This window comes from Megalops cyprinoides, chromosome 16 (assembly GCF_013368585.1).
Source record: "Megalops cyprinoides isolate fMegCyp1 chromosome 16, fMegCyp1.pri, whole genome shotgun sequence".
NCBI classification, from domain to species: Eukaryota; Metazoa; Chordata; class Actinopteri; order Elopiformes; family Megalopidae; genus Megalops; species Megalops cyprinoides.
In genome coordinates this window covers 2,229,266-2,248,366 of record NC_050598.1, presented here as the reverse complement: position 1 = coordinate 2,248,366, position 19,101 = coordinate 2,229,266, and the positions used below count along the sequence as shown (strand labels likewise).

Genomic DNA, 19,101 nt, shown 5'->3' with positions numbered 1-19,101 from the left:
CCCTCAAAACAGACAAAACAGAAAGTAGACAAATCAGAGTGCTAAAAAGACAACAATACAAAAGTTTTTTTAAACGTTATTTATTTTATTATTTTATAGCTAATTTACAACAAGCGATTCACTGAAATAAAATGTGATCATTAAATCTGTCATTTTTAAATGTCATTTTCTAGTAAGATAAATCATTTTAAATACACTCTTTAAATGTCATCTGCTTCAGTCTGTTGAAATTTCACATTAATTCATTTAGATAAAAACTAGTACATATGAGTAGGAATTATCAGAACAGAAACAATCTTGACAATATAATATGACAAACAATTCAAACAGATGAGGAAATCATGATAAATCCAATGAGTAAATTGTAAACTAAAACAAGTAACCCATTCCACCTTAAGACAGTGTGTATCATTGTGTGTGTGTTTGCCAGTTTTCGTGTGTGTGTGTACATTTGCTTGTTTCTGTGTGTGATTGTGTTCATTTATGTGTTTGTGCATGTGTTTGCAAATGTGTGTTTGTACATGTGCGTGCATGTACAGTATGTGAGCCACTGTATACCCATATATACACACAAATCTCTGTGCATCTGAATGTATTCTCCCATTCCTCTGGAACCTGATACGTTCTATACCAAAAAATCTGGTCAGATCTGGTCAACCTTTGACCTTAGACCGTAACCCCTCGGCCCAGGTCTTCTTCAAACCCCAGTGGCCCAACTGGAGGTGTTATTCATCGCGGGTTAAAGGTGGACTAGACTAAGACCTGAACACAGACAAGTAGGTTGTGAAATCTGGGTTGACTTCTGATGGTGTCCAGGTTGGTCTTGGTTCAGATACAGTCTGGCTTCCATGTGTCCTGATACAGTGTAATTTAAAGCCCCATAGTTTTGTACAGTCAGATATGTCTGTATATACAGCAGTTTATTCTGTCAAACACTTTTCAAGAGACATTTCTTTACAGAACAGAGGAACTGACACAAAACAAACAAGTTGCATCCTTCTGACCCTTTTTGAAACTCTGCAAAAATAAATAAAATACTTCAGAATTAAATACACAAATCTACAGTATGTAACAATTCAGATAAATGAACTAAATAAAATAAATAAATAAATAAATAAATAACCCCTCAAAGCTTGTATCTTGTAGCCCGGTCACAAGCTGTTTGAGTTCCAGAATTCACAGTGAAGACTGGATGACTTCATATGAGAACGGAGGGTCTGCCCCACTGGTTACATTCCCCCTCTCCCACTCTCAGAACTCCTCTATTTATCATGCAAGCAGGTCTTCCTTTCTCCATACCTTTTTGCTCCCTGCCCTCTTTCTCCATCATGTGCTATTGTTCTCTTTCTTGCTCTACCTGTCCCGTTTGTTCTCTGCTCTCGCTCTCTCTTGCAGCACTCCACTTATGCGCATTTGGTTTTCATCGGCTTCCTACCAGTCCCCGCACACACACACACACACACACACACACACACACACACACGCACACACGTACAGGCATCTCCCTGACAGTCCTCAAAGCCCACAAGTCCTCCACAGCCTCATTCATTCATAAGATGTACAATATTTGAAATACAGCATTAACAATGTGAATGAAATATGTCTGTAAACAGTAGCCCTAGACAGAGACATGAATAACAGAAAAAAATCATTTAATTGCAGAGGCAATGCTCCATTACAGGATAGTAGGTTATAACAATATTATTAATATATCACACAATCAGCCACCGACAGCAGTACCCACCACCTCCATTTCATTACATGAATACATTTGTGCCGGTCAGTAATGGTACACTTTGTGGGCTTGTGGAATACATGTTCATCCTGGCACTTTCAGAAAGTCATGTGACTCCCATGTAGGGCTCTATCAGGTCAGGTTGATGAACAGATGTAGTGTAAATGTCAGGTGGGAGTGCGTTTGTCAGTGGCCGTGGTAGCGCTTGTAGAGGTGAGCTCTGGGGGGGAGCAGGTAGAGTTTAAAAACATTCTGTCTCTGAGGTATAACAGTGTGAATCTGCTTCATTACGGAGCATGTGTGCAGGAGACCACCTCACTTCCCCGTTAAATTTGTTTACAAAATCAAGGGTCGCAGGTGAAAAAGACCGCAGCAGCGACTGGACTTACCCATTCTGGCTCACCCAAACCCCCTGGGATGGGAAAGTGCCAGACCAGCCTGCATGGCCATCAGTGAAGGGTAACACTAACACTCATCTGTGACTACTTCTGAGTGACACGGCCAGGTTTGCAACACTGCAGTAAAACACTGTCACCCCCAAGGTCTGATGGGAGTAGTCCTGTTTTTAGGAAGAGTTTATGCCCTTCACACATACACTCGCATCAAACTGGCCAAACCATATAGCAATTTATCCCATAGCAAATTAGCTTAACCCTACAGTCGCTTGGCTTATATTATAACAAATTGTCCTAACCCTATAGCAATGCGGCCTGTCCCATGGTTAATTAATCTGAACGTTACAGTAACTTTGTAACAGCCTGTAGTATGGGGAACTTGTGTGAGAGTGTAAAGACCACAAGGAGAAAAGGCCAAGGGCCTACAGCAAGTTCCAAATGTACGATTCTAGAAGTTGGACCACCTGCCTTAGATTGCTGAGGGGCATTGTGGGAGATTTCAGGAGCCCAGATGCCCCACCCAGAGGAGGCAGTGCCTCCACAGTAATACATGTAACTTTATAAAGTGCACAGATTTTTTTCTAGTCTCCACATTCCGTTTGACCCCTTGAGGAAATATTGCTGCGAAACACTGCAGGCCGCAAACAGGCGACCACCGCCAGAACACGGATCCCAGTATTGCAGAACAAACAACAGCAAAAACAAAAAACAAAACAAAAAACAAAAAATCCATTTCAATTAAAACTGTGTACTCTGTTTGTCAGGATTCAAAGTCCTGATAGAATTTCTGTTTGCTAAAAATATAGATATGATTTAATTTATACATTTGTCTAAATTTGTTGCCTATATGTATGACTCATTTGAGAGAGAGAGGATAAGAAAAACAGAGAGAGTGAGAGGGAGTTCTGGACCGAACGCTTGTGTTTCACTGCTGAGAGTAAGACATAGCCAGAGGGCCTGTTCTCATTTTGTGTAGAGAACAAGCGCTGATGTTTGCTGAATCTGAACACATCCATCTCTCCAATAAGCATAAGTCTCTTTCTTTTTCTCTCTTGTGATCTTGTAAAATAACACCTTCCCCCAGAGGATCAGCACAGCATGCTGAAAAACAGAGTATTCTCCCCCTTTACCATCCTGCCCTCTTCCCCTCCGCCTTCTGCAGGCCATCCTGACTGAAAGCAGGCATGAAGAAGAGGGGCTTTGAGCTGAATCAGCCCTCCCTTCTCCTTCCTCCCCTTCCCTCTCCATTTACAGGCCTCTCTTCCCTTCTCTTCATGTGTGACAGAGAGAGCCATAAACTGTAATATTGTTTGTTAATAAATGGGTCTTACAGCAGTGGACTGTTGTTGGAGATCTGTCCATCCCTAAGAGGAGAGCGCTCTCTCTCTCTCTCTCTCTCTCTCTCTCTCCATCTCTGGGAAGGGAAGCGGAGGAGGGGCCTGTCTTTTAGGAGAGACCTTCATTTCCTCCCTTTAGTTTCAGGGTAAGGGGGCGACCACTAAGAACAGATGGCTTAAGATAGTACTAGAAGCAGCTGGTGAGGAAAGAGAGACAGAGACAGAGAGAGAGCGAGAGAAAGAAAGAAAGAAAGAAAAAGAAAGAGAGGGAGTGTGAAAAAAGACGGTGAATGAGATGGGACTGACAGGCAGAGGGAGTGAGGGGTAGAGGGAAAGGCGGAGGGAGAGATGGAGGGAGGGATAAGTAGTGTTTTCCTGTGCTTCCTCCCCACAGCCCCCTCTCTCACCCTGTTCTCCCTGTCCTGTCCTCCCTCTCTCCCTCAAAGTGTAACTTGGCCAGAAGAGCTGAGTTTCAGTGTTCAGAAAGGAGGAGAGGGGAACAACGAGGAGAGAGCTAGATGGATGGGCAGCTGGGGAGACAGGGGATGGAGTTCTCTCTCTCTTCCTCCCTCTCTCTCTCTCTCTCTCTCTCTCTCGCAGTGAGTAGCAGACTGGACTGCCGGGATCGGGCAGGGGGCAGCCTCACAGCCGCTCTCTGGCTGGGACCCAGATGTACGGCCCGGACTGCTCCTCGATCACCGTCTTAACCTTGTGGTAGATCTCCTCAAAGCTGTCTCCTTCCACAATGGCTGCAGGGAAACCAGAGAGATGGCATTTGTTAGGCTTTCTCCCCTCTACGCAACCCTGTCTGGAGTCACTGATCAAACGCCAGGTTCGTCTCACCACAGCAACCTTTGCTGCACAGGAGTGCTGAGGCAAGGCGAACACAATCCTGCAATACACTTGCATGCTTTTTTAACTACAACTCCGACAGTGCACCGAAATGGCACGGGTGCTGATTGGAGGATAGGCAGAGGATGTTCTGCAGCAGTTCAATATGTACTTAATATTTATGTAATGTTATTTTGAGGCATGCACAGTGGGCACCATCATGCGTGGGTCAATGCAGCTGCAATAAGCCCTCCTGTCACAGTAAGGGGTGAGCACATCAATAGAAACAATAGAAAGCACAGGTGAACACAAACATTTTCTGAGGATAATGAGAAAAACATATCCTTCAGTGATGGCAAACTAAGACACTGGAATTTAATGAAATTATCTGATCCACATATATTACAAAATGGGCAACATCTGCACTGAAAAATGGATAGCTGAGGGAATGAAGATGGTTGATAGCGGTGCACCAAAGAAAAATATGCCAAATGCAGTAGAGCCAGAAACACAGACGGTAAGTTATTCCATCCGAAGAAATTCCTGTCATACCTTACTAACAAGTGCATGACCAACATATAAGAATGTGGTATATTACTGAACTGTTCACCTGAAACCTGACAGAGAGACTGAAGATAAAGTGCTGTCACAAACGATGGTAGCCTTGTGCTGTCACAGTGCTTATTCACATTGTATGGTTAACAGATGAAATCTGAAGAAGGCCTCTGACTCATACCAAAAATATATGGCAAATCGGTATCAAACACTGACTGACAATACATAAATAATTGTAATCACTGTGGTTTTTGTGGTTATAACGTTCAAGTAAAATTAGTTTTTTATGTAATATCATGTCAACAATGAAAGTAAGAAAGACAATGCATCAAATTGTGCAGATTTTAATTTCTTACTTACGAATATATAGTACTGTGCAAAAGTTTTAGGCAAAAAATGATGTAAATTCAGAATGCTTTCAAAATAATGAAATGAATAGTTTTTACTGTATGTATTAACAACATACAAAGTGCACGAAACAGAAAAATCAATAGTTAAAATCAATATTTGGTGTGACCACCCTTGGCTTTCAAAACATCACCGATTCGCTTAGGTATACTTGTGCACAGTTTTGTAAGGTACTCGGCAGGTAGGTTTTTCCAAGCATTTTGGAGAACTTGCCACAGTTCTTCTATGGATTTTGGCTGTTTCAATTCTTTCTGTCTCTTCATGTAATCCCAGACTGACTCGATAATGCTGAGATCAGGGCTTTGTGGGGGCCACACCATCTGTTGCAGGACTCCTTGTTCCTCTTTTTTGTGAAGATAGTTTTTTATCACTCTGGCTGTATGTCTGGGGTCATTGTCATGCTGCAGAATGAATTTAGGACAAATCAGACGCCTCCCTGATGGTATTGCATGATGGATAAGAATCTGCTTGTATTTCGCATTGAGGAGGCCACTAATCCCCAACTCCATTTGCAGCAATGCCGCCCCAAACCTGCAAGGAACCTCCACCATGCTTTCCTGTGGCCTGCAGACACTCATCCTTATAGTGTTCTCCAGCCCTTTGATGAATGAACTGCCTTCTTCTAGAGCCAAATATTTCAAATTTGACTCATCGGTCCAGAACACCTGCTGCCATTGTGCTGCATCCTAGGTCTTGTGTTTTTGTGCATAGATGAGTCATTTGGCTTTGTTTCCATGTCTGAGGAATGGCTTTTTGGCTGCAAGTCTTCCCTTGAGACCACTTCTGACCAGACTTCTCCGGACTGTAGATGGGTGTACCAGGGTCCCTGTGGTTGCTGCCAGCTGATGGCACTGCTTGACAGCTTCCGATTGCGGAGGGACGTCAACTTGATGTGTCTTTCACCTGCTGAACTAAGTTTCCTTGGCCGACCACTGCGTTTCTGGTCCTCAACCTCGCCCGTTTCTTTGTGCTTCTTCAGAAGAGCTTGGATAGCACATCTGGAAACACCTGTCTGCCTCAAAATTTCTTCCTGCAATAGACCTTGCTGATGCAGGATGACCACCTTGTGTCACATCTCTATGCTCACCCTTGTCATGGTGTAAGATTAGCAATCTGTTCTGCAACCTCACCTTTTCAGTATGGCTGATCCTCCCCCAGTTTTATTCCCTCTACACAGGTGTTTCTGTTTCAGTTAATAATTGTGGTTGAACCTGTTTGTTGCTAATGATTACCACCTATTTTGTTTAGTTGTTTGGTATAGTTCTTTTATCATGCATTGGAGTATATGCCTACAAAAAAAGGTTTTGTGTTAGTTTGCCACTTTCTTTCTTTATCTAGTCTTAGTGGCACATTTCACTATTTTCAAAAGAAATGTTCAGAAATCTAAAATATGATATTTGTTATTGACACACTAATGGAGAAGATAGAAAATAACTGTTTTAAGACAAATGTTTTGGTGAAAAATCTTACGTGCCTAAGACTTTTGCACAGTACTGTACTTCATAAAAGGCAAATAGTGTGGAAGCTTTTAAAACCTCTGACGCAGAATTCAGAGTCAGTTTTGAAAATAAATAAATGTTTTGTTCCATATTACATAAACATTGCTTATAGAAATACTAATGCAGGTGATGGGAGCCAGGGAAGCCTATGGTTTAGAATTGAAGTTGATGATTGATCCAACCCCATTTTGCATAGCTGTATGCATTACATGTACCCAACTTCATTGCCTGCTGTTCAAGAGGCCAATTCAATTTACATGAGACTTCAGTAAATTCAACAAACTATTTCATTGATTATATTTTCCAATCCCTCTACTAGCCTTATTGGTGTTATCTCAGTCATGCTGAGGCATATTAAAAACCGCAAAGGTGCACCATTACACTAGCACCAATGATTATGTCTTAATTTCACAGTTTTTAATTTCGGCTGTTTTCCTCAGTTAATAAAGCCTATTTACATTTTTATGGCCCTTAACTGGATGCATTTCCCTAGTAAACCTAGCCCTCAGTAGTTATTAATGCAATTCTCAACTTGCAACAATGGAAGTGTAGTATGTCATCTAGAGCAGAAGGGGGTGCTGTTTTACCTGAGAAGCACTCAATGAAGTCCTGTTCCAGTTTCACAGCACGGTCCAGGGCCTTCCGAGCCTGCTCCTCAGTCAGGCGCTTGTTTATCTCTCTGCAGTGACAGAAGCAAGGAGATCACTTACCATGTACACAATAACACTCAAATAACCATTAACAATCTAATACTAATAATCAATAACAATCTACAGTAACACTCTAGCACAATGGCTATGAATATGGTTCAGTCATAATAGAGATGCACCCCTGACTACAGGCTACAGTTGGGATCAGTGGAAAAGGTATTGTAAAACGAGTTGGTGTGACGTTCCTTATCGTTTAGAAAATTTATATAACATTTACATGATATTTAATATATGCAGTAATCCTGTAGCTTGTGAATTGTATTTATGGAATGAGATCATTCTTGAGTATTATAATACATATGGAAAAAAACTGAATAACTAACAGATTAATTAACAGATTGATTGACTAATTGATTTGTTTGTCCGTATAGAGGGTAGAGTGTGTTTTAAGTAAATGGGGTGTGTTTGCAGGAAATTAGATGTGGTTGTTCAGGAGTAAAGTATACCAGGATAGGATGTGCACTGTGAAAGGCAGCGTTCAGTGTGTACAATGTGCATTAGGCAGTGTGTGAGGGAGTGATGAGTGTGTAGAATGTGCAGTGTGAGAGGGAGCAGGGAGTATGTAGAATATGCAGTGGGCAGTGTGAGAAGGAATGGTGAGTGTAGAATTTGCAGTTGGCAGTGTGAGAGTGCAGAGTGGCATACAGAATGTTCTCCAGAGATCTGGGACGGATGAAGATGGCAATGGGGTGGAGCTGGGCTGCCTGCAGTCTGCGCACAGCATTGGCCGACACATCCAGGATACAGTGTTTCCCTTGCTGTTCACACAGAGAGAGAGAGAGATGGAGAGTGAGAGAGACATTTTTATGCTTTTTTTATTTTTTTAATTCTTCATGAGTTTTACTCTTCGTGCACACCCGTTTTGGAATCACCATTTACACCAGGGTCAGCTCACTGTCACAATCTCTGCACTTACATAGGAGCTATGAGGCAAGAAGATTATAGTCCTCTCACTGACTGCCACATACTCAAGAGTACATTTTTTACAATGCAAGTCAGACAGCTGAGTGGGTGTTCACGGAAGAAGTAGGGATGAGTAAACCAAGCCTTGATGAAAGTTGTCAGTGCTCCGCCTCCTTAGCTGTCGTGCTTTTGTTTTCCTTGTGTTTTTCCTGCCCCGCTCCCCGCCCGGTCTCCGCCCGCCTGATTGCCTGCACACCTGCTTTCCATCCCCTCGTCAGCCTTGCCCTATATGTTCCCTGCTTTTCCCTGTCCGGTTGCTAGTTCGTCACAGTGTTTTTCGCCTGTTTCGTCCCCGCGTTTGCTTTATGCTTCTGTCTGCCTGTTTTCCGTTTCTCGACCCTGCTTGTACCCTGACCTCGTTTTTGCCTGCCTCCTTGCCTCGTTTGCTTGATTGCCTGCCTGTCCGGTTCCCCGACCTTGCCTGCTCCGATTTCCCGATCCTCGCTTTGTCCACGGACTGTCTCCCGGTTTTCGACCCTGCTTGTTTTCGGATTAGCGCTTTGCCTGACGATTCCATTAAAGACGCACGGAACCCGACGCTCCCGTGGTCCGCGCCTGAGTCCCTGCCTGAGCCGCGACAAAAGTAGACATTTCAGTACAGGTACAAGGTCCTCTCCTTGTAGTTTTGTGTTTTGGGGACAATCATATTGTCATTTTGGCTTGTCCAAACAAAATTCATCAACACAATTTGTCCTTCCCTCGGACACCACATACTTCGGACCGTAAAAATCAGTCCCCACGAAAAAGCCTCCCCCAAATAATGACATCACACTGACCTTCAAATATACCCACTAAGCACCCACATTCCAAGTGCAATAGTGTTTCCTTGATTGGGAAAAAATGGGTACCCCTCGACCACCCCTGGACCCAGGTGTGCCCTGTGTCTGTTGGTGTCTATTAACCCATGCAAAATGTCCTGTCCCTTTGTCAATGGCGGTCTTTTTCAGGGTCCTCCGACTACCTTTTGGGGAAGACTTTGACCCACTGCTTGGACTCCGCCAACCCTTGCAAACCACAGAACTGCATCACCTTCACACAAACTGTGTACCGCGGTGTGTTAATGCACCTGTACCTGCTCTGCTACCTCTCGGACGCTTTGAACACTGGTTCCGTACAAGTGGCTGTTGTACTGCCCCGCCTCGATAAAGCGATGGCTCTGGATGTCCTTCTCCATCTGTTCCCGTGACGACACAAAGTGGTAGTCCCGCCCGTCCACCTCATACTCGCGTTTGGGGCGTGTGGTGTCTGAGGGGGCGGAGTACGACAATGCATAAGTATGCATGAGTCAGAGTGACGGTATAAGTACCAGTGTGGTTTAAGTTTCAGTGTGCCAGTGCACATGTATGAGAGTGACAGTGTAAAGTTGACCAAGTTGGTAAGTGTAAGAGGGTGACTGACAGTGTGTGAGTGTGCAAGTGTATGAATGTGATTAACACTATGTCTGTGTAAGTGTAACAGGGTGACTAACACTGTGTCAGAGTGCAAGTGCATGAGATGGGATAAGACTGTCAGTGTGTAAAGGTAAGAGGGTGATTGATACTGTATAAATATATGAGTCTGACTGCAAGAGGGTGATTGACAGTGTATCAGTGTGTGAGTGTATGAGGGGGCATAACACTGTGTCAGTGTGTAAGTGTATGAGTGTAAGAGGATGGTTGACACTCACGTGGAACACAGGAGCCAAACTTGTCAGGGAATTCAGACAACAGGTCATCGTTCACCCGATCCTTTGTGGGACCCAGAATGATTATAGGCCTGGCGTAATGCACTGGGGGAGAGGGGGATGAAAGAGAGAGGGAAAACAAACAAGAGAGAGGGATGGAGAGAGGGGGAGTGAGACGAACAGAAGAGGTAACAGAGAAGATGACAGAGTGAGGAGGGTGGTGAGAAAGAGAAGAAAAAAGAGAGAGGAGATAAAAGAGGAAGGGGAGGGTTGGAGGAGGACAGAGTTAATAAGAGGTTCTCATGTCCTGTCTATGCTGCAGCACTGAGGCACCACAGGAGGAATTCAAAAACAGCCATGGATCTGTGTTATATATAGCTGTGATGTCACACTTACTTATTCGTTTATTCTTTATTTAACCAGGGAAGTCCCACTTAGATGGGAATCTCTTTAATAAGAGAGACCTGGCCAAGAGGCCAGTAAAGGTTCCATAATCAGACAAAATTACACAGTACTCATTAAATATATTATTATATTGACTATCATATATTATACACACACATACAAATATGAACATATATATGTTGTTTTTTTAAAAAAAAACTAATCTCTTTTTTTAATTACCTAATTTTTTAAAATACATGTTTATGGTTATATTTAAAATGTTTCTTTAAATTCAGATAGAACTGTCAATTATACATGGAATTAAAATGAATGACTTACCTTCCACTTGTGTGACCATCTCATAGCTCTGTATGAAATCATCTCTTCCTAGAACAGCAAAACAGTAATGTCACATTAGCCATATCACTATATTCAGTTTTTGTTATTTTTTCAAGGATTTGTTATTTTGGTTAGTTTCCCAACTGAGCTGATGTGATGTGTGTGTGCGACACATTCTCCTGCCATTGAAAAACTGATGGCATTTACACACAGAGACAGCCAGGGGCAGCATATCAAGGGTGCTTTACCTTGTGATCCTATGCTGTCTCTACCTCGATCCTGTTCACAGAGGAAGACCATGAGACGAGAGAGAGAGAAAGAGACAGTGAGAGAGGGAAATAGAAGAGAGGGAGAAAGAGAGATTGTGAAAGAGAGAGTGTTAGGGGAAGAGAGATGGGGAGGGAGAGTATGAAAGAGGAAGAGTGTATAGGAAAGAGAGAGAGAGAAAGAGAGAGAAAGAGGGAGAGAGAGGGATAGAGGGAAACTATGAGAAGGAGAGACAGAGATATGAGTATAGATTCAAGACATTACTAAGTAGACAGTTTAATCTTAACCAGGGATCACATGTGGCAGCTTGCTTTAGCCTGAGGGACAGTGAGCAGGCAACTTGGCCTTTGCATTGTCCCTGTAATAAAGCAGTTACTATTGCTGCCTTCACCATCATTATTGTCATTGATGCTATTGTTACAGAGTTGTTTTTCCCCCATTACACATTGTGTTGTTCTCATTTTTTGTTATTATTTTGTTATAATTAACTGCACTTACAAGAGCAATAAAGCCAATTTTCATTTGAGCAGGAAATGACTGATCTCAGTGCAAAACAGAGAGGGCATGGACTCATTACATTATATTATTGTCATTTAGCAGATGCTCTTATACAGTGCAAGGTTACAATTTTACAACCATTTATTCACTTATACACCTGGATATTTACTGCAGCAATTCTGGGTTATGTACCTTGCCCAAGGGTATAGCAGCATTATCCCAGTGGGGAACTGAGCCAGGAGCCTTTCATTCATGAGCCCTACTCCTTACCACTACACCACTTTGCTGCCCACACTCACCCTTTCTTTAGTCTTCAGGCGTGACCACTCTTTCCTCTCTACCCTATGGCAAAAGGAGATGGAGAGACAGGAAGACCATCATTCATTGTAGAGCACAGATAGATCCAGTCCTGCAATATCATTGGTCAACGTGCATTCTAACTACAGTGTCGTTGACAATAGGTTTTGAATATCAATCTTCACCAGTAACACTGCAAACAACATGGAGTTTCAATGATATAACATGCAATTTGCCGAGACCAATGTCCAGTTAGACTACTTACAGCACTGTATGCTGTTCCACCCACCAGCTATGCAACACAATCAGCTCAATCACAGATCACAATTGTATTTTTCAGCCTTGTGAGCCTGCTCTTTAGGGCTGTACCCACCTAGTCCCGAATACATAACTCCATACACAGTCAACACTACCTTTATATATCTTCACACCACTTTACACTGCTCGTTAGGGTTATTCCCACCAAATCCCAAGCACACAAGTCCATATGCAGTCAACACTTACAAGCTTACAAGTGTTATGCTAAAAAAAAACTTTTCTCAAAATGCATAGTAGAAAAGTTACTGTTGATCAGCATCATTCTTTTTCAAAGTGATTGAACCATTAGCCAGCATTCAAGCAGACAGACAGCTGACCTCCTCTTGCTGGGGATGAAGCCGACCTCCTCGCAGTCTCCCTGAGAGCTGACTCGCCGTGCCTGCCACCATTCCTCATCCCCACAGTCCAGGACGTGCAGCACCTCCCCGAAGCGGAAGCCCAGGGCTTGGCTCAGGAAACCACAGTCCGCTGTCTTATCATAGTCAAACAGAGCCCTGCAAGGGAGAGGGGTGAACACATATGTTTTTAATGGTGAACCTATTTGCACAAGTGTTAGTGCCGGCTCAGAGAATTAATCACTCAGCATGCATCAAAAATCCATTCTGTATGCTGAAAATGATTTTGTGGGGAGACTGTTTATTGTGGTACAATATACTGAGGGCAGCTTATTTTCTTTGAATTTACTGTGATTCTTATTCACAAATCTGCAGTCTAGAAGTGCTCCACAGTCACTGCTGCTTATATTCTCTCTCATGTATGGCATTATGTCCTGAGGACAATGGAGTCAACTAACTGGCAGAAAATGAATTAAACCCACCAGCTAGCTGGCTTCTAAAATACATTACATTCTTGTCATATACAAATTTTCCAGAGTGACATATATACAGCAAGTAATAATTTTATCCATTTATACAGCTGGATATTAACTGAGGCAATTGTGGGTTAAATACATTGCCCAAGGGTACAACAGCAGTGCCCCAGCAGGAATTCAAACCAGCAATGTTGCAGTAACAAGCCCTGCTCTTTACCACAATGCCACACTTCTGTCCCAACACAGCAACCCAGTAAAATACTATGTAATGGCCAGTGGTGGCTGGTGAGCTGGAAACAGGGGAAGCTGAAACATTACCTTTAAATCTAACATTACTTTCAACCTGTTCCCCTTTATCTTCCTTGATTAACAATAAAACAAATAATTCACAGAATAATTGACACCAATCACGTGAATGGAGTAAATGAGTATGCTCGCGAAACAGCGCAGATTGTCTGTAGTTTGTGTGCTTGCGAAAGCTACAACATGAGATTGTTTAATTAACAAGGATGGCATTTATTGATTTAAATTACGTTAAATGCTCATGACACATCACAGCTTTTGTGAGGTCTGTGTTCTAAACGTTATTGTTCATTGCATTCAACCAAACCTAAAAGTTTATTCTCAGTAATTTAAATCGATCTAACTAAATTTAGCTCCGTTTTGTAATTTGAATTTTGTAACACAAGAAAGCTATAATGTGAAACATTTAAGAGAAAGCTTTGGGATTACTTGCCACTTAATTGTTCAAATTGCCATCCTTGTTAATTAAACAACCACATGCTGTAGCTTTCGCAACAGTGCACAAACTACAGACAATCTGCGCTGTTTCATGAGCATAATCATTTACTTTATTTATGCATGGGTGTCAATTATTGTGTTAATCAAAGAGGATGAAGGGGAACAGGTTGAAAGTAATGATAGATTTAAAAGTAAAAGTTTCAGCTTCCCCTGTTTCCAGCTCACCAGCCACCACTGGTAATGGCTTACCTCCTTATGTTTCATCAGAATCACCATGATAACTTCAAACTTTCACTGAAAGAAGAGACTTATCTAATACACACGAAACCACTGCTCCATCCATCCCTTCAATGCACAACCAAGAATGTCATCTTATGTTTTGTGCCAAGGGCAGCAAGCAACTGGCAACTGCCTACAATGAGCAGATGTGGCAGTTGGCTAAATCAGAGCCTGGTGCATTATAAATGATGTCACTTAACAGGAAAACTAGGATAGGGAAGACACTGAGAAAGGTCCGAGTTTGAGTGTCTGAAGTGTGGCCATGTGAGATTATATCCAAATTCACTATGTTTGAATGAATTTAGATGGCACTGAGCTTTGTACCCGTAATGAGTGAGGTCTCAGGGTCATGGTTGTTTCTGTGGGAAACCCCAAAAAGGGTCAGGTCTCAGTGCTGTATGGGTGTGGGGTATGCCCTGCCAACCAAGAAGTTGGTGGAGGGCATATACGTCATTCTAACTGTTGTGCAGTTCCAAAGTGATATGTATTGAAGTTGTGTAGTATGGTGTAGCTGTGTAGTGTGCTATGGCTGTGTAGAGCTGTGTATTGTAGTTGTGTAGCATGGTTTTTAGGAAGCTGTGTGTTGTAGAGTTTTGAGTGCGTGTAACTGATGTAGAAGCTCCTTTTTGGGTTGCTTCTCAGTGATGTTGTTGTGTATTGTTGTTGTGTGTAGCATGGTTTATAGGAAGCTGTGTGTTGTAGAGTGGTGTAGGTACCTAATGTAGAAGCTCCTCTTTGAGTTGCTTCTCAGTGATGTGGTTCCTGAGCCCAGGCTACTGTTCATCAGCTGCTCTCGCAGGTCATGGATTTTTGCCTCAAATCGACTGTACTCTGAAAACATACCACAGACATTGTTACACTTTCTAACTTTCTCTCTCCCTCTCTCTCTCTCACACACACACAAACACACTCACAGTTACATTCTCTTTCACACACAAACACACAACATACGTTACATTTTCTCTGTATCCCTCTCTCTCTCTCATACATATCATTACCTGTTCCTATCTGGTTGTTAATTCTGACACCACGCATGACGTAATAGCCATTCCTGGGTCCAAACACTCCTTCAGATCCCAAAAGCAAACAACCTGTGAAACTTTTCACGATCACTTGCTTTAGTGAGGCACTATTGAGGGTTAAAAAGGGTCTAAATTCATTCAACTCCAATAGAGTGATTAGTGTAGCTGTTCTGCCAGGTGGTATAATCAAGGGTAGAGTCCAGGCATCCATGAAAAAAAGGATTTATGAGGTTGAGGTGAGTTAGAAGTTATCAGTAAACTAGCTAGCTCGTTGACATCTAAAGATGATATGCTATGTTCTGGCTGAGGTATTTCTAAAAAAACAAAAACATACAGGACTGCTATAACTTTGGACATAAACGAAGATGAAAAACTAAATATGTACCAGCCAGGTTTTGGAGGGTGAGTGAAGTTAGGATAGTTGACATATAATGATCTGCCACCCCCTGGGTAGCTACAGAAGTACGGTTAGGCTAATATAAACACAGCGCTGGCAATGTCTTTTAGAAGTGTTAGGGTTAGGGTTTTCAATATAGGTGCACGTTGAGGGTCAGTCAGTGAGGTACAGCACCTGTGAGTGCAGAGACAAGTGCCATCATATGGCAGCCTTGTTGATTTGGGTGGAGAAAAATGTGTCCCTTGTTGTTTGAATAGATCTGAGTCCAAAAAAACTATTCAATTCAACTGTCATTCTACCGCTTTCCTTGCGATGAGAAAGAAAAGAGGAAATGGCTGCAGTTGATAAGGTAAGTTACAGTTCTTAAATGACTGAAGAAAAACAATGATTTTTATATGATATAGGCTATGGGTTTTATAGGGTGTTTCTTGCTATGTACCCACATCTTCGTGTTTCGGTTGTCAGGCTTGTCAGTCAGAAAAAGGGCTGACAAAGATAGCTAGCTAGCTAAGGCTAGCTAGCTATCTTTGCCTTAACTGGGCAGCACAGAAAAAGGGCTGACAACCGAAACATGAAGATGTGGGTTCATAGCAGGAAACACCCTATGAAACCCATAGCCTATATCAGGGGTATCTGCAAAGGGTCGGTTTGGCTTTTGCCAGTGGGTACTAACATTAGCTAGAATGACAATTGAATAGTTTTTTGGTCTCAGATCTATTCGAACAACAAGGGACACAGCACTGCAGCATGTTGAAAAGACGAGAGCCTCAGCCAACGCAGTAGAGGCTTGGACCCGGAAACAGTATTATCGGAAGGTCGGTACATCACGTCTTAACAAGCGGATGAGCACGCACACACACACAGTCACAGAGACCACACACATGCTACATGCTGTCTCTCACACACACACACTACATATTGTCACACCCTATACACATGCTGCTGGCGAGAGTGGTGAACCCTCAACATTGTACCCACTCTGAGGCCTAACTGTATGGACTGCTCCTCTAAACATGTCTTCAACACACTATACTGAATTGGCCATTACCATATCATCCCACTCTAAGTGTACCTGTCTGTACCATCATAGAGAATCAATCTGCTATACAGAATGGGTCTGTTCTGTGGTGTATGCTATTGTGCTCACTTGAGAGGTCTGTACTTCAATGAATGTATCTGTGCTGTCTTATTCAGCTTGTTACTGACTGACCCTCTGGTCTGTACTGGGCAATGATGGTGACAGTTTGCCCAGCATTCTTCAATGCAGCTGCTGCCTGTTCGTGTGTAGCATGTCTGAGATCCACGCCGTTAACCTGGAGAGAGGGAGAGAGAAAAAGAGAAGGGGTGAGGGAAGGAGAGAGAGCCAGACAGAGAGACTGAGCTATACCGATGTGTAAGTGTTAAGAGAGAAACTCACTCAGGATTACCACAATGGACAAAGGCCAATGTCATACCCTTTGTATGATGAAATCTGTAAATGTCTGCTATGGATCAGCAATGTGTAAGGGCTGAATTAAGTGTACTGAATTAGAGACACACTGAAGTACAGCATGCATATTCTGTAGACACCTAAGAGATCTATGTATATGTATTACTTATCACAACATCTAAATCTCCTGCTTCAGCTAGCCCTGACAATTACTAAATAAATACTGACTGATAAACTATAGCCATCCTCAGACTAGCACTACTTCAATGGGTCAACCAAATCATAACTATTTCAAATGGACTAGGACCATAATTATTAAACTGACACATGGCACAATATCTTCACCATCAGATATATGAAGTACAGAGCTGTCTAGCCCTAGTAGCAGCAGAATAAGGACACACCCAAACACACTAAGCGGTATCCTCCACACCCAAGCACACTGAGAAACATCCACCAACCCTAAACACAGAGAAACATCCTCCACACCCAAGCACCCTGAGAAACATCCACCAAACCTAAATACACTGAGAAACATCCTCCACACCCAAGTACACTGAGAAACATCCTCCAAACCTAAACACACTGAGAAACATCCTCCATACCCAAGCAGACTGAGAAACATCCTCGAAACCCAAACACAGAGAAACATCTTCCACACCCAAACACACTGCCTCAAGCACAACAAACACACAGATCTTTGTAAAGACACTGAGTTTGCTAACCTAATAGACTCCAATGGGAAATTAATCAGGGAAGAGGACTGGATGCACTTTAAATCCCCTCCCATCGTGATTTCGGCACACCCAGCCAGATGAGTATCCACACTGACATGAATGATCTACAGGCTGAGCAGGAAAGGGCCAAAGGGGGGAGGGGGCTAGTCAACATCACTATCTCCTCTCTGGTACCACCCTCTCAACATAATAAAGGATTAATTCTGACATCTTCGAAGGCTGTGCACTGCTTCTAAGCATTCACCATCTGTTGTTGCTTTGAATATGGTCATGTTGTGGCATGTTCATTTATCATTTTATACAACTAGATACATACTGAAGCAGTTACTAAGGTTGTGTAATGAGTCAGGGTAACTTTACAGGCATTGCCGTTAAAATTACAAGGTCCAGAATTCCCTGCTCTGGAAATAGTAGCAGTAGAGTGTAAGAGGAGAGAAAATGTATACAAACACCACAGGAGCAATAGCCATTTGGTTGTCATGTTTTGTTCATATACTGTAGAAGAATAAATCACTGAACAAACCTCTTGTTCCATTTATTTGTTCCATTTTATGTTGAGTTGTTATTTTTAAGTTTCAACAGATTGGTGAACTGCAACAATGGGAATTTGCCCTATGCTGATGACCCTTGGCAGCCAAAAATCAAACTGGGTACACCCAGATAATTGAGGTGATCATTGAGAAAAGAGATACGGGTCATTTGCTTCATGTCATTTTTTTGCTAACATGCTAAAAAGCTCAGTATCAACCGGCAGACCCAGCTACTGTGAAATACCAACTGACTGAGTTTTACCAGTCTGTTAGAATTGGTTTCTGATTGAATTGATTTCTCAACAGCATATGGTTCATGTGTAGGGCCCTGCTTTTCTCAACCACATGACCCACGGGGATTTAAACCTATATGTCAGTCATTATCCTCCAGGTGTCATTGTAGGCACACAATTATCAGTTTACACTATCGGCTCAGTCCCTTGAGTAACTACACAATTAATGGATCATTGTGCCATTCTTAAAAAAGTAATCATTTGGCCCACAGGAAGCAAGAAATGAAAGAAGTCATGGAAGCAACATCAAAAGTGTTCAAAACAAAGAGCAGGTTTATCAGTGAAAGTGTGCAACAGCGTCTGCTGTAATTCATGATTTGACAGCTTTCCTACCTTCAAATATTCCCCATGGTTTCCTTTAACCAACAATTAATCCTCATTTACAAAATTCTGAAAGCTATCTGCACTGCCCTGCCCCTTAAAAGGTTTCATATTACTCCTTTATTCAAGTTCACCCTGTCTGAAATGAAAGACTGTCTATGGTTTACAATGTCTATTATTATTACTATTATTATTACAGTCTACAATGCCAACCAACAGGTTGGGAAAACTGTGTAAGGGTATGGACAACAATGACTTTAACAGCTACAACAGCCTTGTGCAATTCTATGCCAGAGAGCCTGTGATAAATTCAATACATTACACACTGTATAGCTAAGAACA

At 42.4% G+C, this 19,101-nt stretch overlaps 1 protein-coding gene across 8 annotated transcripts in view; it reads right to left on the bottom strand.

Annotated features, from left to right (window-relative positions):
• Positions 1 to 1,128: 1,128 nt before the first annotated feature.
• Positions 1,129 to 19,101, bottom strand: part of LOC118791641 (disks large homolog 4-like) — a 117,169-nt gene continuing 99,196 nt past the window's right edge. For 5 of the 8 annotated variants that reach the window (XM_036549081.1, XM_036549079.1, XM_036549083.1 and 2 more), the window contains 11 exons: positions 16,660 to 16,762; positions 14,747 to 14,861; positions 12,517 to 12,693; positions 11,884 to 11,926; positions 11,068 to 11,098; positions 10,820 to 10,867; positions 10,100 to 10,201; positions 9,500 to 9,678; positions 8,116 to 8,228; positions 7,348 to 7,439; positions 1,129 to 4,216 (listed from right to left, as the gene is read on the bottom strand). In XM_036549081.1, coding sequence (XP_036404974.1) covers positions 4,110 to 4,216; positions 7,348 to 7,439; positions 8,116 to 8,228; positions 9,500 to 9,678; positions 10,100 to 10,201; positions 10,820 to 10,867; positions 11,068 to 11,098; positions 11,884 to 11,926; positions 12,517 to 12,693; positions 14,747 to 14,861; positions 16,660 to 16,762 — 1,110 coding nt within the window. In that variant the 3' untranslated portion in view covers positions 1,129 to 4,109. The remainder of the gene's footprint in view (positions 4,217 to 7,347; positions 7,440 to 8,115; positions 8,229 to 9,499; positions 9,679 to 10,099; positions 10,202 to 10,819; positions 10,868 to 11,067; positions 11,099 to 11,883; positions 11,927 to 12,516; positions 12,694 to 14,746; positions 14,862 to 16,659; positions 16,763 to 19,101) is intronic. The other 3 variants (XM_036549082.1, XM_036549086.1, XM_036549087.1) reach the window with 1 other exon arrangement.